We start from the raw sequence: 23,841 nt of genomic DNA, 5'->3' as shown, positions 1-23,841 counted from the left end.
AGGCGTGATACTATAACTTGTGACAGCATGCTTTGTCCTAAATTAACCCTAGATTTTATGGTTTGATTTGCCTTTAGGTGCCGTTTCCAGCTGATTATCAGCCAACTTCTCATAAGAGACATGAATATGTCAAATTATTTGTCATTCAATTTTTTTTCTGCATATTTTGCATTTCATTACCCTGCGTGGCATCTTAAGCCAGTTTTAGGAATTTCATTCATTCCATAGTAGCTTCCTAGCTTCATTGTACATTTTTTAAATTCAATAAATTCTTATAAATTAAGTCAAAAATACAAGAATTTTGCACGAATGCTAAAGCAACAAAGCAGTGTGTACATAATTCCCGGAAAATCAAACAGATGCAGTAGGCATTTGTAACCTCTATCTGACACAGAGGTCCCATTCCTGCTGATTATCCGTCGCCTTCCATATTGCCTGACGCTTCTTAAATGAAGGCTGTGGGAATTCTTCAATATAAAGTCTATTCTCATCAGTATAGAAAAAAGATGGATCAATTGCTTCATTGATAGATCAAAACAATTTCTGACTCTAGTAAAATGCGCCTATTGAAACCCACCTGAGTGTTAGTTCAATGAATGTAAAGTATTAACTATTTATAACATTAGATAGTAAGAGTACATCCGTAGAAAATCAGCGCATTAAAAGCTCTAAGAACATATAAAAAAGGCTGCAGATATAGCATTAATAAACTTACAGGAAGTGTCTCCCATATAGCCTCATCACTCATGCTTTCTTCATCTCCGGGCATTAGAGCTCGACACATTCTGAATAAAAGGTGAAAAAAGAAAAAAGAATTCACGGAAGATTTTACCGAATTAAATGACAAATGTCATATAGCAAACAAAATAATACGGCACCAAAAAAATCAATTCCTCAAATCAGATTATAAATGCTACTTAGATTTTACAATTTGTAAGTTCCCATGAACAGTATCAGCATCATCATTCATCTAATCCATACTAGAGTAAATTATATGTATATTCATTGTGCTTGTGTTCTAAATTAGATTTTAAATCCAGTTTCAGCAAATCTTATTTCTTTGACATCGAGCACATACGATTAGTTGTAAAAAGGTTAAATAGCTTTGCTATTTAATTTAGAAGTACAACTGCTCATGCGCCAGTTCATAAAAAATAGATGCACATGCAGACTGGATAGTACAAATCATTGCATTTTTTAAAGATCATGAAATCGACAAGTATTATCACTTCTTAATTAGATTACAGAACAAAAATACTAAACCGATTCATAAGTAGATTTCATCGTCAAAGCAACAAAGAATTTTCTTAAAACCTTTTTTGCATCAATAAATGGATTTAGCTTTGGGAAATAAAATCAGTAGTTGCTCAGCTAGTCCTGGTCAATTGTTTGTCAGCATTCAGGAGTAAATGAAGGGATAAAATTTGTTGGATGCATAAATTATATGAGTAATGCACAAACATATTTTGCATGCATCTACTTGTATTTGTGAATAAGCCTTAAAATCCGAAAGCAGCCAGTTGAATAACTTGAGACGCGGTTATATATTCATCTAGACTATCATTTTATTTCCAGAGTATAGTTTGATTATTAAGAACTTTTAAATTACACAGACTAAGAGCTAGAACATTAAAAGTGCATATAAAGGGAATTTTATGCTATCTAATATGTGGAATAGAACTGGAAAGATAATCAAAAGATGCAGTCATAACTATAACTATAACTATAACTATATATATATATAAAGAGAGAGAGAGAGAGATAAAGTGGGGGCAAAGAGGGTTGCCACAGAGATTTAGGCTGCAAGTAGATCACTAATTCTACACCTTGTGCTATCAATATATCTTAATCTAGGCCTACAAGATATCAACCATGTTCATAAAAAAATCAAATAAATGGAGAAGGTGTAAAGAGAGTTTGCAAGAAGGCCACTGATGAAAATGATGATGATGAAAGTACACCTACAAAAATATAAAAATGTTTCCAAGATTGAGAAGCAAAATGCCAGAAGATTTCTGGGTATATCATGACAGAATGGTCTTCGGAAAACAATCACACCCCATCTAAAGCGTACTGGTTCAGAAAACCAAGGAAATCACACATTCGAAAAAAAGTAACTTTTAATATGTAAAGATGAGTTTGCTATTTTCCTTTTTGAAGTTATAAGGTGAAGATCTACCACATTGTAAAGAAGACTTCAAGAAGAGCTTATTTTCCTTCCAAAAGGATAAACGGATATTTACAGAGGCCTCTTGATTTATCAATTTTATCTGTGACGCTCAGAAAAGGCTTTAAAAGTATTTACAACAGATTGATTCATCACTAAGACCTTAAACACACAAATTAATGGAGACATTATGATGTAGAAACAGTTGGAAAACATTATAAGAACAGTTCAAGCAGTATCCATAGGAAAAGACATTTTTTATCCAACTCAACACGATCAGATTGAAGAGCACTCAAGAAAACGTTTCCAAAGTTTTTCAACAAAAACAAATGGAGAAGGATTCATTAGAACAACGCTAATATTGGTAAGAGAATACATATGTGGATGACGACCACTGCAAATAAAAAATGACAATTTCCAAGAATCAGAGCAAGATAAGATGAAGTAGACTTCTAGATATATCGGGTGGAAGGCACCAACATTCTCAAACTAATCCAACTTTAAAATCAAAATGGTATATTCATGACAATGCTGGAAAACAGAACACTTAAGCTTTTAAGAAAATCCAACACGTGGTCTCTAAAGATAAATAGGGAACCTTTAAGCCTCTAAGAAAAGCCAACTCCAAATATATTAGTTTGCTTTTCCTTCTTGTTATGTTCGGTCAAAACTTCAATGAACCTTTCTTCAAGAAGAATAATTACTTCAAACGCAAAAAGTAGGTGAAAATGTACCTGAAGTTGTCAAGAAGAATAATTACTTCGAAAGCCAAAAGTGGAAGAAAAACAATCTTTAAGCTCATGGCTGCAGATTCATGGACTGTAAATGAATCAACAATAAGAAATGAGGCATGGATCAAAAACCAATAAATATGGTAAATTAAATGAAAGGTCTTACCATGCATTCCATAACAAAAATTCTATAACAACCAAATGTGACTCATTCTGCTAAAGAGATAATTCTACAGTGAATGCATTGAGTGATATTTTGGTGCATGAATCTGTAATATTTACCTCTGAGGCTCTCGAGATACGTACAAAGAAGTAGCTCAAAGGCCACAAGTAGTGGTGTTGCGACAAGAGTATGGCAAGGTGCCCACTGGGTACAATAAAGATCAGTTCAAGCACATATTTACCATAACTATAAGTTTGATTCAGTGCAAGGACAAGGCTCAATTCTCAAAAGAGAACAAGTAAATCAAAGCATACTTGACGATCATGAGGTAATGCGGGAGCTGGTAAGGAGAACCTTCCTCTTGCAACAGCAGCATGAAAGATCCAAAGAGGGGTAAAAATTATCCTATAAATTTGAGATACTTGCATTAGCAAGATAAAATCAGTTATGTATTGTTATTGATCTATTGATTGCTAAAATGTTACCATTTACTTCAAGAAGATGAAAAGCTGCACAACACAAATTCACAGGAAGATAGATAAAAACAAAAAAAGCAATTCCTCATATTGCTGTCATCAAGTCCTGAAGACAAGGTGTTTGAATTCTTAAACAAAAAGAAGAAAATGATATGAATCTTCAAGCATTCATAGGAGTAAAAAATCCTAGAGAAGCACTCAAATTGTCATTCATAACCATTCATCGAAAATGCAATGCGTGAAGTCCCATTTATAGAAAAAATAAAGTCTGACCAAGGATAAACAATCAGTATCCATATTGCAATCCAGGCTAAACCTAGAAATGAAAATAAATACATAAAGATTATCTTCCATAAAAGATAATGGGCCAAGAAAGGCTTGAATAAGGGCTTGTTCCAATATCTTTATCTTCTAGGTTGACGCATAGGGTGAGACCCGTAAAAATGGAGGCATTACAAAAAAATTAACTAATTGTAATGTATCGCATCTTCTAATGCTGAAAGATCTCTCCTCTGAAGAATAAAATCGTGGAAGCTATTGAAGGAAAATGATATCTCCATAGTGAATCGGATGGATCATCTACAAATGCTACCAGTAAAAGTGCCAATCAAAGAAACAGAAGCATATCCTGACATGCATAAATTATAACTATAGAAACAAATAAAAAAAAGAACAACAACAACAATTTGCGCTTTCATGGTCCCTCGAATTGGCTGCATAACTGCATTAAAAGAATGATAAATTCTAATGTTAGAAAGGAAAAACCTTAAAAAAATATTAGACCTCGTGATACCAGAGTAAACCCAAATGATAACAAAAATGTAATTTTTATTATTGAAATCAAATAGGAATTAAAACCAAAGTCACTCGAAACTAAGAAATGGCAAAACACACGATACAAGCACAACTAGACCTTAAGTCGAGGGTGGTGGTGCTGCAGCTTAAGGAGGAAAATCACCCATGGAAGTGGAGGAATGGTCGCAATGCAGCAAAGGATGGCTGCAGTTGGCTGTCGGATGTCAGGAAAATGGGTTGACAGTAGGATATGGTAAGGTGGCTGCAGCAATGAGGTGGTGGCAAGGTGTTGGAAATTGGAAGGGTTTGATAGGCTCACGGCAGCAAGAAGAGGAATTGTAGGGCTACGTGGCATTGTCGGATGGTTGGACAGCAATAAAACAACGAGGGAAGGGATTGTTGAACTATGGTGATGATGTCTAATGGCAGGACATAGCAAAAGAAACTAGTTGCTGAGCAATGGCGGCAGAGGTGGGGATGGAACAGAGAAAACAGCGAGGTGGGGACGGAACAGAGAAAACAGTGAGGTTGGGATCAACAACAGCAGCAAGGAGGAGAGAGGGAAAATATGGAGCTGGCATTTGGATGGAAAAAACAGGATAAATATCCCCACAAGAATGAGCTACAGCCGGAGCACCACTCGTCTCATGGGAGACGGCCACCACTTCGGACGAGTTACAGCTGAGGCACCTCCTCACCTTCGGATACAGCCCTAGAACGGGAAAACCTAGACATCGGCGATTGTCCTGCCAAAAAATAATCCAAAATTTGACCTTTAAACCCAAATATACAAGAAAGGCCCAAAAATGAATGAAAGATAATAGGAAAGAAAGCATAAGGAAAATGACACTGTTTCGGCGTCACTCATGATATATTTTCCCGCGATACTGTAGCAGCTACAGTACCGTGAGAAGACTATGTGGAAAGCACTCGCGTCAATCTACTAGGGTTGAGGGAGATTTGACGAAGCTTTGACCTCATTTAACGAAGCTTATATCAGCAAGTTGAAAGTAGAGGAGCTACTGTAATCTCCCAAGATTAAGGGGTCTTTGACTGTGGCCCAATAAACATCTGGATCCCACCAGTGAATGCATTATCCCCCAAAGCACATGAGTTTTTCCCACTTGCAATTAAACATCCATATCAGTCCAACCATATTGGGATACACTGTTAAGCTGAACAACACTTTCGTGTCCAATGTATTATGTCGAATTCTCCAAAAGCAACCCAAGGTTGGTTCAACCAGACCCGAGGTGAGAACAATCTAAATCTCCCTGAATGGTGGTTGTCAGGCTGGCAAGCTAACGAACAAGATGCCCTGAAGCTCACTCTATATTGAATGTCCTGTGTCTAATACTGATTCTTCTCTCTCACGGTCCTCGGTCATCACTAGGACTTATCCTCCCGATGTCTCTCTGTTTGCAAGAGCGCCTGTAATCTGAACTCTGCAGAATGTAGGACTATGCACTTGCCACCTTTGGTAAATGAGTAGGTGATCTTATACCAATCATGTTGAATCTAGCGATAATATTGCCACAGTCTCCTCAGCAAAAGGTGGTTGGCACCACATCGCACCAAATCTGATCATGCAGATGTCTCCCAATCAAAAACTCTACAAGACACATCTTATCAATGTTGATCTGACTCTCCTTAAACCTGTCATAAAAATATGATTAGGGATTCTCTGAGTCGTGATACTCAACTAGTTTGATTCTCTGAGTCGTGATACTCAACTAGTTCACCTTCTATGTTGACATCACATTCTTGTTGCTATCTCCAGCGATGATAATATTGCTCTCCTTCAACTACCACATTCTTGTTGCTATCTTCATAGTGCAAAGAGTGTAGAATATATTGTGGTAAAGCCATCATTGCTCCCTTGTCACCTCAGTCTAAAGGACTCGTCAAACCAAAAGCATATCGCCCACATATTATAGAAGCTTGTACTCCTCGCCCTTTTTTTCAGTTACTTCCTCATCGCTAACTTTCTCCACTGCCCCCTGCTCAGTGAGAGTCACAACTCGGCTCATTGTGCAACTAAAAGCAATGTGTCCAAAAGTATCAAGCATGAAGTATTTCCTAAATGGGATTATAACGGGCATGCTACTCTTTTTAGGCATCTTCTAACTGGGGGTGACTCTCTCCTGATCCTGCCCACTATGCTCCACTCTTGAGGTGTGGTCCTCCTAAGGTCTCCAACTGTGGGTGGTTGTCTGACTAGCAGTGATTGCCTAGAAACACAAATTTTACTGTTAAATTTAAAATCGATTATAATGACGCTTCAAAATATGGAATAAACGACAAACACAAAGACGTAAGTCAATACCTCGAAAGTGTATCACAATGGTGATGGAGGTCGGCAGAGGTGGGAAGGTAAATTAGAGGAGGGAGGCAGCAGGTTAAGGTGGCGAGAAAGTTTAACGGGCGGTTGGGAGGTACTTTGGAAGGTTGAGTAGCAAGCTGGGAGGGTGGGGCAGCAGCGGAGAAGGCCCCTCAGTACTTTCGGAGGGTGGACAGCGAGCGGGGAGGCGCTATTAGCTATGGTAAAGGCCTGGAAAGCAAGGCAGACTACTAGATGTGGGAGGAATTATGGGCAGGTAGACGGCAATATTGGGTTGTTCAAGTTGCGGCCTTCTAGAATAAGGCTAGAAGCAAGTTGGAAGAAAACAGCAACCGACTGTTGTTGGGGAAGAGGTGAGGTGGCCTGTTGTAGGGCTGAAAGCGGGTGGACAACAACAGGAAAGGTAGAAGGATAGATAAAAATCTCTTCGTGATCGAGCTACAATCGGAACATCACTATCACCACCTCAGATGAGGGATAGCTGAAGCACTACCTCGATGTCGGATACAGTCCTTGAAGGAAAAAAGTCAAGGCTAAAACCTCATTTCAGATATCAAACTAAGCACATCACCTCTTATTTATAAAGAGGCTTGACTTATTTTAAGAATGATTTCATATTTTGGAAAGGCTTTCAAAATACGACTATTAAATTTGGAAAGATTTTCAAAAGTTAAAAGTCTTTTAAAATAAATAAGGAGAATAAAAATGGATTTCAGATTTTAGGAAAATCTTTTAAAAAAAGCAAGGAGAATAAAAATATATTTCAAATTTTAGGAAAGGGATTTAAAATAAGGAAGAAATATACAATTAAAATTTCAGGTTTTAGGAAAGGATTTAAAATAAGAAAGTGCTTAGGAAGGAAAGGTGAGGGGTAGAGAAAAGAAAGGTGAGGGAGAGAAAGGAAAGGTGTGGGGGAGAGAAAGGAAATGGTGGGGAAGGAGGGAAAAAAGAAAAAAGAGATGAGGGAAATGAAGAGGGGGAAGAAGGGAGCATCCCACCTTCCCTTGAAGATTGATCGGTCCTCCCCCATGCCCAGCGTTAGTCCCCCGGGGTTGGAAGAGCTTCGACTTCATCTGTCAAAACTTTTGGGGGTTCCACGGGGGAAGACATAACCGGATAAAAATTATCATTTGAATTGCTCTTTAATGTCTGCAGTTTCTTTACCCCAAGGTTTCAATAAGGCCCTGCTTCGTGAAACAGACACTCCCATGGTTGTGTATTCTGCTTCCACATGTGCAAATTTGTGGCACATGCAACATTTTATGGCTGCGACAGACTTGCGGATTAGTTTCGTTGGATAATAGCATTGGGCTTCGTTTGGTGAAACGGTTTCTCCTCTTCAAAAGCTAGAATCTGCAACTTTTGACAGTAATAAGTTGATAGAAACTACCACTGTGTTTCCTGCTTCATCTTCATATTTTTTCCGTTTTCACTTCGACCTTCCAGATCACGGTCGAGGGTAACTTCCCACTAGATTTTTTCTTCAATATCCATAAGCCTTTGTTGGAGGCGACGAAGTTCTAGCCGTATCTCTTCCCGGTTAGGCTCGAGCATATTCCTTCCTGAAGGAATATTTGACGGTTTTGGGATCTGTGGAAGGAAAGAAAGAAGAGAAAAAATATATACGAAAGAAAGATCAGAAAAAACTTGTTGTGGTTTATTTGGCAAGGGCGGATGCTAGAAACCCTAGGATGGGACTAGGGTTGGGCTGGCTCTGATACTAAATAATACTGGAGGAGAAAGTCCAAACCACAAAAAAAACACAAATATTATTATTGAATTTGAAATCGGTTACACAAACCCTTCAAAACATGAAATAAATGACAAACAAACACAAAGACACAAGCCAACACCTTGAAAGTGTACCCCAAGGGCAAAGGAGGTTGGCCGAGTAGATCCATAAACTTAGGGAAAGCAAGTGTGAATGCAAGAGAAGGGTCGGCATGGGTTGGAAGGTGAACTAGAGGAGGGAGGCAGTAGGTTAAGGTGGAGGGAAGGCCTGTTGGGAGACTGGGAGGTAGGTTAGAAGGTAGGGTGGCAAGCTGGGAAGGTGAGGCAACAGCAGGGAAGGCTCGACAACACGTTTAGAGGGTGGACAGCGAGCGGGGAAGTGCTGGCAGCAATGGGAAAGGTCTGGACAGCGAGGTAGATTGCTGCAAGTGGGTTAGCTGAGTGTTGGGAGGAATTTTGGGCAGATAGACAGCAATGTTGGGTTATTCAGGAAGGGCAGCCGAGTGTTGGGATGAGTATGGGGAGCTGCAATATTGTTGGGAGAAGGCTAGCAGCAGGTTGGAGCGAGCACAGTAGCCGAGAGTTTTTGAGAAAAAGGTGCGGTGGTCTGCTATAGGGCTGGGAAACGGATGGACAGCAGCAGAAAGAGTAGAAAGATAGACAAATATCTTGTCATAGTCAAGCTATAGCCGGAACACCACCCAAACCCATGGAGACAATCACCACCTCGGATGAGGGACTGCCAGAGCACTACCTCAAAGTCGAATGCAGCTCTCGAAAGATAAAATATCATGACTAAAACCTGATTTCTAATATAAAAAATAAGACCCCTAACTCTAAGACATCACTTCCTATTTATAAAGAGGTTTGACCTAATTTATGAATGATTTCAAATTTTGGAAAAAAAATCAAAATAAGAAAGAAAAATAAAAAGGATTTCAAATTTTTGGAAATGCTTTTAAAATAAGGAGAATAAAAAGAAATTTCATATTTTAGAAAATGCTTTTAAAATAAGCAAGAAGAATAAAAGGAGACTTCAAATTTTAGGAAAGGGTTTTAAAATAAGAAAGGAGAATAGAATTAGAATTTCAGATTTCATGTAGGGATTTAAAATATGAAGGTGCTTAGGAAGGAAAGGTGAAGGGGAGAGAAAGGAAAAGTGAGGAAGGAAAAGGGAGGAAGAAAATAAAAGGGAGAGAAAGAAGGAAAGATGGAAAAAAGGGGTGGGAAATGAAGAAGGGAAAGAAGGGGGCAGCAACCACCGTTCCCATGAGGACCGGCCAGTCCACCACCAAGCCCCGCGCACACTCAATGTCCAATAGGGTTATAGCTGAACCACATAACTGATGGCAGGCTAAGGCCTCCAAAATATCTGTCTATGGTGTGTTTCTCCATCTCGTTCGCTCGCGCTTCATAAATTTTATCATGTACTCCTCCACTGATAGCTCCTTCGGTAGCAGATAGTGGAGCTTGAAGAAAATATATTGGTGGTAATGCAAGGGCATGTACTGTTGATGCATCTCCCGTTTCAAATTCTCCCAAGAAGCGATTTTGTCTCATCATTCTCTCTGCCTCTCCCTCTTCAAGTTCTCCCACCACAAAGAAGCATTCTTCTTCAACTTGATGGTTTCAAGTTTCATTCTTCTGACAGTCGGCACCTCCTTGTAATCAAAAATTCGCTCAACAGTCTGCATCCAATGGGGGAAAACATCTGGATCCATGTCTCCCTCAAAATCTAATAGGTCCACCTTCATTCTCAGATCATTGTATACTCCAATAGACACATCGTCTCTATATATTCCAACATGCATCTCATCTCTATCTCCACATCATTTCTATATATTCCCACAGTAGCCCACTTGATACTAGGTTTAATATGGCTCTGATGCGAAATAATACCGGAGTTAACCCAAATGAAAACTGAAATGCAACTTTTATTCCTGAAATAAAATAAGGATTACAACTAAAGACACTCAAAACTACGAAATAGCAAAAAACATGACAATAACTCAACTATGGCTTAGTTCAAGGGTGGTGGCGTTGTGGTTTAAGGAGGAAAAACATGCATGAAAGTGGGGGAATGGTCGGAAGACAACAAGGGACTGCATCGGTTGGCAATTGGATGACGGAAAGGTAGGGCGACAATAGGTATGGTGAGGTGGTTGTAGCAAGGAGGTGGTGGGGCGTTGGAAGGTTCGAGTAGGCTCACGACAATAAAGAGAGGAGTTGAGAGATTACGACAGCGTCGCCATATGGCTGCAGAGCGAGGGAAGGGCTTGCAAGGCTGCGGCATCAGAGATGGGGGGCTGGGACAACAAAAGTAACAATGCAGGTGGATGGAAGCAGCAGCAGTGACAGGAGGAGTTGGAAGGGGGAAACAGGATAAATATCCCCGCAGGAGCAAGTTACATATGGAGCACAACTCGTCTCTTGAAAGACGGTTATCACCTCAGATGACTTACAGTCAGAGCACCTCCTCGCCTTTAGATATAGTCCTGGAACAAAAAAGTTGGGACGCCAAGTCGCCCAACAACTGTTCTGACATAAAATAATCCAAAAAAAGATTTCCAAAAACAAATATAACACTTATATAATAAAGGACTAGAAAAAAATGAAAGATAATAGAAAAGAAAGCATAAGAAGAAAAACGAGACTGTTTCGATGGCCCTTCGCAATATATTTTCCCGCTGTACTAAAGTAAACATAGTACCGTGAAGTAACTGTGCGGGAAAGGTCCCACATCACCTTGGCTGACTCTAAATATAATATGGCTTTATGGCTCTGATTAATATTAGATAAATAGAAAAAATATATATCATGTATAAAATAAACAAACTAATTAACAGTTCATCACAAAAACTTTTCTCTAGAATGAGTGATTCAGCTAATAATGTGTCTTTTATCAGATAAAAGAAAATCCATGTGAAAAGTAAAATATAATTCATGCAAATGCTCAAGAAGCAATGCAAAAAAATCATCGCATACATGAGTAGAAAATGAAGCGACTATAAAATGTTTAATGGCTAAGGTGAAGTGCTAAGAGATTTGGTTTAATTTTAAGATTCAACTTCCATTTTAGTTTCAATTTCTACTTCAAGCTCAAATTCATCCATGAGAATAAATCATGAAGGATATTAAATAATTATATTATGCCTCAATCAAATCATTATAAAAAAGGAATTCATTGCCCTCAAATTCTTCAAACTTTAAAGTTTATAAGCCACTATAATATAAGCATTGTCAATGTGAATCACGAATGCAAAAGGTGGATGACACACATGTCCCTCCCGCAATGATATGAGGCTTCCAAAGTCGAGGTAGAATCTCGCCCTACATGCAATTTTTTCTAGTGAACATCAGCAGCACCCATATTCCGTGCTTGGACCGAAAAGATCTAGGTTTTTTTTATGCTCTTGAGCCGGCTGGTCCTCTTGGGTCACTTCTAGTCATCATATTGTTATACATTTGATTTTATGATGTTGTAGATTTAGCTTTTGGGTATTTTGTATCAAGATAGTAGCTGACTTTCTTCTTTACTTTGAGGGATGTATTTTAAGGTTCTAAGTGGTGCTCAGTTATGTCTTCGAGCGATGTGTATCTTCCCTATACCTTTTCACATCCCTCCCACTTTGTTCCCATGCCTCCCTCCTTGTTGTAGGGAGGACCCAAATATTTTTCGAGTCGGGTTCAGAACAAAGAATTTGACACGCTTATTATTTGGGTCGGATTCAGGTTGAACCCAAAAATCCAAACATGACCCGAATAAGCACGAAATTTCGGGTTAAGTTCGGGTAAGCTGATCAAGCTTGGGTTCGGGTTTTAATTTTCGACCCGTTTATTATTTCGGTCGGGCTTGAGTTGACTTTGTTCTGGTCGAGTCATTTTCGGATCAGATCAAAACACAACACGTTGACCCGAATTGACACGCCTAGCCGCATTTATGCAGCCCTTCCTCTTTGTTGCCGCCATTTCAGCTCTCCATCCTTGTTTCCATCACCCCTGACACCCCGCCTACATCGTTCCCTATTGTTTGCTTGTTTTCTGGCACCAAAGAAACAATCGTCTTGTTGTTTCTTGACTGTCAACCGCCTTTTCCACCCTCGTGCCTCCTTTCAAACCCATGCCAACCACAACCAGCCTTGTATCTATAGCCACTAACTTGAATTTGCGTTGTCAGTAGTTGAAATTTCAAATTCTTGTATGTTGGTTGTAATCTCCTATTAAATTTCCGTAATAAAGATTGATTTTTAAATAGTCGTTTTGTTAACTATGATATCATTTGGTTTCAGGAGTAGTCTGATCTTAGTCATATCCTAAAGTTTCTAGCATACATCCATAGCCAACCTACCTCCACCCAAAAATTTTCTTTCCCACCTACCCACCCCCAAACTCAAACAACGCCACTCAAGAGACATTTGTCAGTAACCTATTCGTAAGGAAATGCCACAATGACATTTATATGAAATCCAATGAGATGTCCAGGAACCTTTTAAAAAGGATATGTGGCGGGAAATCCTCCAACTACAATAAAGGCTTTACAACCTTCAAAATCAGGTAATTGAGATGGGTCACGCATAGCCACAATGACTTGCTAGATCAAAAAAAATATAATGAATCTTTTTCACCGAGCAAATTTCAGAGATGAAGAATCACTACCCCGAAAAATTGGCATGATATAAAAAAATTGATAATTTTGTAGTAAAAAAGAATTTGCCATATTTTAACGGCCATAAAGTTCCAGAAGAGTTCATAGAGTGGCTCTGGACAGTTGAGCATGTCCATGAGTACTAGGACGTTCCGCCATACAAAATGATGAAACTAACCGTGAGGAAGTTAAGGAAGACTGCATCTTTTTTTGTGGGAGAACTTGAAGATTCTTTGACAGCAAGTGAGGAAAAGTAAAATTACTACCTGATTCAACAAGATGAAAAGGAAAACGTAGCACTAATACCTGCCCACATAGTATAGGTACGATATGTGCATAAGGCCTCGCCAGTTCCAACAACATCCTTGGATGACCGTCACATCTTACAGATAGAGTTCAAACCAAGCATCAAGCAGTGAGAGTACACCCAATGAAACATCAAAGCCGACCTCACCTAAGGAGACACTAGTTCATGGTGGAGAACCAATGGAACCAATATGCATTCACAAATCCATCCAGCCAGAAAATGTTTCAAGTGACATGAATTTGCGCATATTGCACAGTTAGGGGAATGATCTCTTTCATTAATCAGGGAACAGTAGAAGAAATAAATACTGATTTCGGAGAAAAAAAAGATTCAAAGAGTATTTTGAACTACTAATCAATGAGGGAGAGACAACGATTCTAGTTGATCCCATGAGAGTGACTCCAGTTGAATTAACAGTAGTGATTCTAAAAGGAAGTCAGCCTGAGGTAATGGGCATTAATATAAAGTACGTAAGCTTTGTCTCTTGAACAATCTTTTTGCAGGCATCGAGAAGAGCATCAGTAGGGCTGTCATTTAATGTCCAAAAGTGTCATGAGTTAGAGTAGGAGCTGATACTAGGCACAAGACAACCCCATATAAGAAAATTTCACGATTTTTCATATATATAATTTACTTCTTGAGTTGCCCCTACTTAGAGAGATTGAACATGTCATAGAGAAGGTTTTGAGCTACTTTTCGAAAATCAAATGGAGTAATTTGAGTATTAAATTCAATTCAACAATGTATCCACTCACAAATTGTAAAATAAAAGGGGTCAATGGCAACAATGGAATTTGCATTCAAATCATCGCGAGAAAGAACATCCTACAATAGGATCCCGGTCCCGGCCCCCCAAAAAAAAAAAAAAAAAGAAGCCTCTCTCAAGTGGATGCTATTGAGAATTGTCCAGCTTGTCACAGATTTCATTCCAAAGTTAGTTTCTCCCGACAAGTTTATTTACCGGATGCACCCTACCGAATAAGAGGGGCAGAAGAAGAAAATTACATATTTAATTGCTCCAAAGTTACTTTATGAAACCTATATCAATCCGCAACTCCATATCAGGTTGTGCTAAAAAAGGATGAATATTGATTATATCAGGATATGCTTTGAAACGATAACATTTTCAGGACACACTTAACGGGAGATTACGCCATTTTTGATATCGTAAACTAGGTTGACTTGATTCCTTACTATGACGAGACAAAAACATCTACGGAAGAGGTTGAGGCTTTCCTAACATTGGGAGACTGACGCGGGTGTCCCTCCCGCGCTGCGTGGGGCGTCCAAAGCAGTAGCGGGATTGTGTCCTAGCGTGATTTATCCTGCAAAGATCAGTGGCACCCATTTTTTTGTGCATGAACGAAACCAGACCATATTTTTTCGATGCTCAGCAGTCAACCAATCCTCTTGGGCCCTCCCTAATTATCCAATTATTATATAATAGCTTTTATAATGCTTTAGGTCTAGTTTTTTGGGCATTTTGTATTAAGATAGTCCCTGACATCTCTTCTTCCCTTCAAATGTTGTATCATAGAGTTCTAGATGATGTTTTGACTATATCTTGGTCACTAGGTGGTGTGTATCCTCCTTATACCCTTTCTCATCCTTCCCGCTTCGCTATCACAACTTTGTCCTCATTACAGGTCTGCCTCGAGAGCAGCCTTTTTGTTGTTTTTTTGTAAATTTCTTGTCATGTCATTCCTCTTATTTGTCATTACTATTCAGCCCTACACCTTCATTGTGGTTGTTGTCCAGCCCTTCCACTTTCCTGCCGCCACCAGTTCAGCCCTCCATCCATGTTGCCATCACCCCGAGATCTCCCACATCGCTCCTTTTTGTTGGCTTGATGTAGGGCACCAGGGAAACGACTATCCTGCTATTTTCTACCTGCCAACAAGCTTTTCCATCCATGTTTCCCCACCTTTCACAACCTTGCCAACCACTACCGCCATCCTTAGATCTACCCAAAGCTTGAGTTTGTATTGTGATTTGTTGTGATTTCAGATTCTCGTATGTTAGTTGTAATTTCCTATTTGATTTTTGCAATAAAATCCGGTATTTCTATTGTTGTTTGGTTAACTCTAATATTCAAAAAATTGTATCATAAATCCTTTAAATCATAATGTCAATGCTAAAGCATCTCTTATAATCAATATGTTGTATTGCCTAAAATAATGAAAAAGTGTGCAATGACAACTGCATCGGCACCCTGGTGTAGTGTTAAAGAAGAATTCCCACATTATGGATAAATGAGGGCAAATAAGTTGGTCCTTGAAACTAATATTAGGATAATAACTTGAAATATAAATACTATCACAGATAAATTAATGAAATTAGTAAATATTATGGTTCATAAAAAAATAAATATTTTAAGTATTTCAAAAATGAGTTAGAAAAAATGCTAAAAAGATTGATAGCTTGGATTTTAAACTTTGGCATTCAAGTAGGACCGGCACAGGAAATGGAGTGTGTACTTATAAATAAGATTTTGAAAGATAATATTATAAAAATTAATAGAACTACAGAGGGAATTATAGTTCCAAAGATTATTGTTGATATATGTTATAAGTGTTTATAATTCCCAAATAGGTTTGGCTATACGTTTACAAGAAAAATTTTGGAATTGCCTAAAAGAAATTAATACAAATGATATCACTTGAAGAAAAAAAAAAATTATGGGATATTTAAAAAGATTTAGGAAACGTTAATCGTGGCTATGCTTTTGAAATGATTAATGAAAGAAGGTAGTTATATTAAATTTTACTTTAGATTATAATGTTGTATTGCTAATATTTTATTTAAGAAAAGGCATGAGATGAGCACATTATCTTATAATAATATATCCAATAAAACACAAATTAATTATTTTCATATACAAAAAATATATCGTCGATATTATAAAGATTAATTTCAAGTAAAAATTTAAGTATCCAACATTGATTATTGATTTTAAATTTTAAGATAAATGATTGTAAAATAAAAATACAACAAAATATTATCATAGAATCAAATAAAGAAACTAAAAAGATAATTAAAATTATTATTATTAGTAAACTTCAAGAACTTAAAATTATGGATGTTCATGAAGAACCTAATACTATGTGAAATAAAATAATGAGCATTATTAAGCAAAATGCAAAAGATTTGATTGGGAAATCAAAAGGAAAAATTCTTATAAATAAAAATAATTTGTTGTGAAATAATAATGTGTAAGAAAATATTAAACTTAAAATATTATGCTATAAAAATTGGTTTAAATATAAAACTTTGAAGAATTGGGAAAAATATAAGATGGCCCATAGGGAGTCTAAAAGAATTATTTATGATGCTAAAAATTCTATTTTTAAAGATCTTCATAATAAATTAGATACTAAATATGATGAAAGATTTAATTCAAATAAAATATATGAGTTCAATAAAAATGTAAACTAGCTTTTAGTTCAAGTAAAATATAAACTACTTTTAACAAGCTTTTAACGATCTTTATATGAGTGCAATCTAAAAATTAGTTAAAGAGATTAGAAAAATAAAGATTTAGATTAAGAAAAATATATTAAAGATAAAAATTAAAAAGTAATTTTCTTATAAAATGATATTTAGCATAAGTGGGTTTGATTTTGATAATTGTTTTTTATTGAGATTGTGAAAATCTGATCGATTTTAGCAATTTTAATATCATAAATAATATTTTTTTTAATTTTTACCATCACATTAATAAAATATAAGTTGAGAAGGCTTTAATTAAAAAGCAATGTAAAAATGATAATAAATCTAATGGTATTTTCATAAAAGTGTGAAAATATGCAGAAGACCTGAGAAATTTTTAGCTTACTAAACTTTTTATTAATATTTTAAAAACTAAAAAGAAGTCAAATGAGTGGAGAAAGAGTCTATTAGTTCGTATTCTTAAGAATAAGACAATGCACAAGAATTTTTAAATCACAAAGAAATTAATTTAATGTGTCGTACATTAAAGTTAGGATAGAAAATAATTGAACAAAGGTTACGGCATGATACAAACATTTCCCAAAAAAGTCAGTTTGGATTCATGTCGAGCAAGTCTACCATGGAAATTATACATTTATTGAAAGGTTAGATAGAGAGATACAAAAAGAGTAAGGGATATCTACATATGATTTTAATTGATTTATACAAAGTTTATGAAAAGCTCCACAAGAAATAGTTTGGAGAGTTCTAAAAAGAAAATGTGTCGATTGCTTATATTCAATTCATTAAAGATATGTATATTATAGTTGTTACTTTTGTTCAAACACAAGGAGGATTCATTAAGTATTTTTCTATTGCAGTTGGATTACATTCGGGATCAACTTTAAGTCCATATCTTTTTTGCTTTAGTTATATATGTTCTTACTAGACATTACAAGAAGATTTACTTTTGTGTATGTTTTTTGTTGATAATATCTTTCTTGTGAATAAGACTAGATAAAGTTCCAAAAAAAAAAAAAAAACTTGATTCATGATAAACTTTACACTTGAAAGATAATGCAAAATGAATATATCTATGAAAGGGTTGGAGTAGCTCCAGTGACAGACAAGATTAGAGAGAGTTATCTTAGATGATTTGGTCATATTAAACGTCAATCATCTGATGACCAAGTTAGGAAAGCATATGTTTTAGATTTCTTATGTTAAGACCTAAAAAGACTTGGGAATGTTGTTAAAAAAATGAACTTAATTTACTAGAATTAAATGAAAAAATGACACTTGAAACAACACAATGGAGAAAAAGGATTCATATTGCCAACCCCAATTAGTGGGAGAAGGCTTATTATTGTTGTTGTTGTCATTGAGGACATAAGAAGACTAAATATTTTCTTAAACACATGTAACAGACCATTTTAGTACCTATAGATAGATTCATCAATTTTATTAGGATTTCTAGAAGGTATAGGAGTAAGTTTAACTGGAAGGCACACAACAGCTGACTTAATAGAGAAAGATGACCAGTTGTATTAGTGCTTATCTGATTGGCATTGTTTCTAGAACAAAAGTATAGTGTATTTATAATTCTAAGACTTTATGACGAACTGCTCTATTAGTGATAATCTGACTACCACTGTTTCTAGAAGAATAGTATAGTGTATGTCCAATTCTAAGACTTCAGATGAACGTCTTAGACATTCATTCAAGAAGTCATGCATCCACCTTAAGATCATTTACAAACTGAGATACTAATAACTGGTTTTTTTAAATCACATCCGAAATTAAACAATTAAAATTGACAGAGATATTCATCAACTGCCTTGCCTCAAATCATCATTTTTTCAACTATTCTAGACTCTTAATAGAAAGAAAAACGATTCCTCCAACTTAATATTTTAAATCCTCATAATGTGTTGAATCTTTAGCACGAAGAAAGAAATAAATCCTCAAGCAACCATAGGGGAAAGGAACCTCATAGAAGAACAAAAAATTTTATTCATAGCCATTCAATGAAATCCCAATACATAACTCTTATAGAAATATAAAGCCTAAAGAAAATGTGAAAGACTGATTCTCATTCTCAAGAGTGTTCATTCAAAAAGTTGGTGATAAAGAATCTGAGAAAAAGATCATTCACAAGGTTATCTACAAGGAGAGAAAAATAATAAAAGTGTGTACAATGATGAACAAAGAATTTAGGATGTTTCTTTCGAATGACCAAAATCCATTGTAGCATGAATAAATCTTAAGTACATAATGTATGCTTTACAAAGAATATGAGTGGAACAATAATAAGTACATAGGAACAGAAGTGTTGAATAATGTTTAGAAGTTAGTTATGCCAAACACCTTTGGGAGATCTAACTATCGTAATAGTAATCAAGTCCTTCATGGAAGACAAGCTAATGGTTCAACAAATGTTAGCACCGGCAGGTGTTTACCTTCACAAATTATTAGGAAGTCATAGCTAACATAAAACATAAAGACTAATAACCACCATTTAACATTGGGAACTTTATGATCATTGTTTAATGTAATAGATATTAGATGTGGTATAATAAGGACTTTTATAGTGTTGTGCAGTATCTTCATTTATTGTGTTAGTTCTAATATCCCAAATACCATAAAAATAATATGTTGAGTCTTTCTCAGTGGAATTGTGACAGCCACAAAAGATTGATAGACTCCCAAGAAGCTTTTTGAACATTAGAGAAAACTGAAAACCTTTGAGGGTCTTAACATTAATGTATTCCTAATAAAACACTTTTTGGTTACTCTAATAACTAAAATGTCTAATCATTTATCACTTTGAAATTTTGTTAGCCCGTGTCATAGCACCGATAGTTTTGATAGTTAGGTAGATTTTGAGGATTACATAATATATATCAATCTTTATTCTTACTGCAATCCAAACTAAATTAAAAATTAAAATAATACAAGCAAATTCGACCATAATTGATGATGTGCCAGAAAACAAGAGTTGAAAATGAGCCCTGTTAAGCTCCTTTATCTCTTGTTTCAACAGCTCAAGTTTGGACTATTAAAAATGAATCATTAGAAACAATTTTGTTGGTTGTGCTGCATCATATGATGCAAGGTATGATGGCGTAGTGGAGTGTTATATTAAGAACTAAGGTTAACAGGCTAACTAACTCACTTGCAGCTCCATTAGTTTTGCTGCCTTCTGACAATCGAATAAATAACCTTTTGATTTGACAGTACATCAAACATGTGAAGACTAGTGATACAAAAACAAGCTTTTCAAATGCAAGAAACTCCAAAATAGCCAATAAGTACCCTGAAAATGAATATTGGCATCATTTAAAACAGGGATCCCCAAGGTATTTCTGCATGAAAAGTGTGTCATAATTTTCAATAACCTCCGCACTCCCCAAAAAAATTTAAAAAAAAAAGTAAACTAACAAGAAAAACATAAGAAAATATCCTTGGAGAAAAACATTTTATCATCCTAATATGATAATTAATGTAAAATTGAGACCTTCCTGGAATGAAAATAAAAAATTGGAAAATCCAAGCAAACTGATGAAGTCAAATGGCTTTGTTAAACACAACACACACAAAAACAAAAGAAGTTATAGCAGAAGGGTCCTGTCACAGAAGAAAGGATTCTCAATTAAATTAATGCTGGTAAATGTAAAAAAAGTCAAAAAAAAGGCACTGGCATGTTACCTCTTTCTCCTGAAAGACAGTGGGGCAGAGGGAGTTGAACTAGAAATATTAAATACTGCAGCACAAATACTAAACTATAATATTAATTAAATTGAAGTAACCTGCCTTGATATAACTTCATGTTTTTAAGCAGTGGAGTAATGAATTTAAATGTCCAAAAATAATCAGCTCAATAGATTTTAATTACAGTTTAGAAGTATTAATCAGGGCATGCAATTTTAACAATGGGAAGACTAAACTAACATCAAAATTAATGCCATTTTAATAATACAAAAAAGGTCTATTGTTTCTGATAAAATAACAAAGATCCAACTGCTCAGATTTTAGAGAACACATTTAAGCAACAAAGCTTTTCTAGTAACCAGCACAACGCAAGAACAGATTGCAGCCCTCCAAATAACCTTTTCAGCGTAGTCATCTATCAAAAAAAGAATCTTTACAATCATGTCCAAAAAAAGTACATGCCTAATGAGGGATGTTTACAATCAACCTGACTAAAACTAGCCAAGAGAACCTATTTAACAAACGCTGCTTAACCAGAAGCACCGAGTCATCTACACTTCAATAATAGGGCCATTATCCAATGAAACCCAAATGCAGTAAATAAAAATAATAATAATTTGAGCCACGTCGGAAAAAGGCCGCTCAACTGAAGCATCCAGGTCGCCAACACATCTAAAAAAAATTAGGGTTATTACCAAATGCAACCCAGAGACATCGAATAGAAAATAAACATTCATTCCTCAGATAATCCTCCAGCTAAGCCTAATCGTCCAATGAAAAAACACCAGCAGAGAACGACAAGTAAATCCCACTTCAACTGCCCCTTAAAGAAAGCAAGGAATCCAATTCTATGCGCAAAAACGCATTTTCTGAAAAATTTAAGAACCCAATCAAGACATTATCACTGATTCAAGCGGATTAAGAGATGAAATAGCAGGAAAGCCTAGTTAACAAAAGGCCGCTCGCCTGATGCTAAAGTCGCCGAAACAACTCAAAAACTAGGGCTATAACAGAATGCAACGTCAAAGCACCGAAGAGAATCAAAATTAACAACACTCAAGCTCGGATAAATCAGCACGACCAAATCACCCGTCGCAACACACCTCAGCAAAGACCGATACATAAAATCCCAATCATCACAACCCGCCCAAAAACTAACCCTAACCGATGGCGAAGAAACCAAATCACACGCAAATTCACGTTCCCGAAGAAAACTAAGAACCTACAGCATTCCCCACAAATTCAATTCAATTAAAGCGATAAAATAGTAGGAGCGGAACCCACCACCACGAGTAACGCATGCGGCCGTCAGTCTTGAGAGAGAGGAAGATCGTAAAGCAGAATAACATTCCATGCGCCAATACCGCCTGCACCGACTTCCCCACCCTTGCCCACGTCATCGCCTTCCTCCTCTCCATCCCCCCTCTCTTTGAACACCACCACCTTCTCCTGGTTCCTCTCTTCCTCCCGAACCCTCCCCCTCTCTGCTCGATTTCTTTCTCTGCTAGATTTATATATCTGCGAGCTATCCCAAGCCCTGTGTCTGTGTGTGTGTGTTCTGCTGAGGAATAACTGCCAGTGGTCGCGCAGAGGAATACCGCCCTTCTTTGCTCCAGAAAACCAATGGCGATAAGAGGTTATTTTAACCCTTCGACTTGCCTTTCACGCCAGCTCGCTTTCGTCAGGCCGAAACTAAAGTACAACAGCAATTTAGGGATGAAGCCACAGCGGTCCGCTGTCCCTGCAGAGCGCGTTACCCTCTTTTCTCTTGCTGCCTTTGGTGTCCACGTTGCGGTACAAAGGATCTATTAACGTTTATTTTCATGCTTTGTAATTGCAATACATTATATTTAATTAACTTGCACATTATTGTGCAATTGTACATGCATGTATCTAATTTGTGTTTATATAGTGATCATTAATCTTGGCATGCCACATTTCACTTGATCATGTATAAATCTCAATGCAATAATTTAATTGAATTTTTCTTCAATTGAATTCAATATCATATAAATTTTGATTTCAATAAATTTATAATTGAAGTACAAGATGATTTTACTAATATTAAAAGTGTTCCAATTTGAGTCTAAAAAAATGTGAATCAAGCATTTAAAGTGTGATTAAAATTTTATGATATTAATTAAGAGATAAAATAATCTTTAAATAATGCATATTTGTGCTTAAAATGAGTGTCTCAATGAAAGGAATCAAGGTGATCTAAGATCACTAAATTATAAGGTCATTAAGGCTCTTAAATGCTGAAAAAAATAATCTAAAATTAGCAATATCAAATTAAGTTTTACATATTAGCTGCAATTACTAAAGGTTTACTTTAAAAAATGTAAAATGACTCTAATTTCTTAGTCATCGTCTTCAAATAAATTGTATTTGTTAAATTTCATACAGAGTTGATGCATTGAAAACTCTCAATTTATTACCACAAATCATCTAGCACAAAATAAACACAAGCACTCGAGTGCCATAAAAATTCACTTTTAATAACTATATGTCATGGAAGTCTCAAGTGCAAACCCTTCTTTAGTGGTGGAACCTTATTTGTTATATTAATAATCTCATTTCATAACCAATGCCACCACAGCTTAAGAAGGCATTGAAATCATCCACCTTGACAAGGTATTTTCTTGCTTTTTTATAGCAAGGGTTGCATAAATATAGAGACTATTTAGAGTATAATTTATGAACAAAAGAACTATGCTTGTCATTAATTTAATAATTTTGATTTAGTATTTTAGTGTGCAAAAAGATTTGTGGTGGTAGAGTTATAATTTAATGTCTTAGCGTTGAAGTAAGATGCAGCGCACACATATAGATAAATCAAAGTAACAGAAGAAGCATGAAGGATTTTACGTGAAAAAAACCATAGAAAGGAGAAAAATCACGGAACCTAGCCCGATAAGAGTAACCCCTATCTGATTGTACATGTATAAGTGTACTCTTTTCCTAAATTAGAGAATATGGAATTATAAAGCTAATAATAAGACATGTATAATAGTAATTCAGCAATAATAGTCATAATTTGGTTATAACATATGTAGTTCTCATCTATAATAATAATTATTGGCCATAAATGTCGATATTTGAAATTATAATAGTAGTTGACCGCAATGATGGTAGTTAGTGGTTGCAATAACGTCAATTGGCCACATAGGTCGTAATTAGGGGTTACAATAGTATCAGTTGGCAACGAAGTCCGTAGTTGGAGGTTGCAATAGCCTCATTTAGCCACAAATATTGTAGTTGAAACTTATATTAGTAGTTGATCATATAGATTGTAGTTGGGGGGTTGTATCTAGAAATTGTAGTAATAGTTGCCTATATAGGCCA

The 23,841-nt window shown here is 36.1% G+C and overlaps 1 protein-coding gene across 2 annotated transcripts in view; it reads right to left on the bottom strand.

Moving 5' to 3' along the window:
* LOC110034063 overlaps window positions 1–22,194 on the bottom strand; it is a 57,595-nt gene extending 35,401 nt beyond the window's left edge. Inside the window, exons 1-5 of one of the 2 annotated variants that reach the window (XM_020738310.1) lie at window positions 21,781–22,194; window positions 3,376–3,466; window positions 3,181–3,265; window positions 2,902–2,986; window positions 716–785 (exon numbers count right to left, since the gene is read on the bottom strand). In XM_020738310.1, coding sequence (XP_020593969.1) covers window positions 716–785; window positions 2,902–2,986; window positions 3,181–3,265; window positions 3,376–3,466; window positions 21,781–21,914 — 465 coding nt within the window. In that variant the 5' untranslated portion in view covers window positions 21,915–22,194. The remainder of the gene's footprint in view (window positions 1–715; window positions 786–2,901; window positions 2,987–3,180; window positions 3,266–3,375; window positions 3,467–21,780) is intronic. The other variant, XM_020738311.1, reaches the window with a different exon arrangement.
* Between the last annotated feature and the right edge of the window lie 1,647 nt (window positions 22,195–23,841).

Source organism: Phalaenopsis equestris, unplaced genomic scaffold, assembly GCF_001263595.1.
Source record: "Phalaenopsis equestris unplaced genomic scaffold, ASM126359v1 Scaffold001343, whole genome shotgun sequence".
Classification (NCBI taxonomy): Eukaryota; Viridiplantae; Streptophyta; class Magnoliopsida; order Asparagales; family Orchidaceae; genus Phalaenopsis; species Phalaenopsis equestris.
This window is presented reverse-complemented; position numbering and strand designations above follow the sequence as displayed.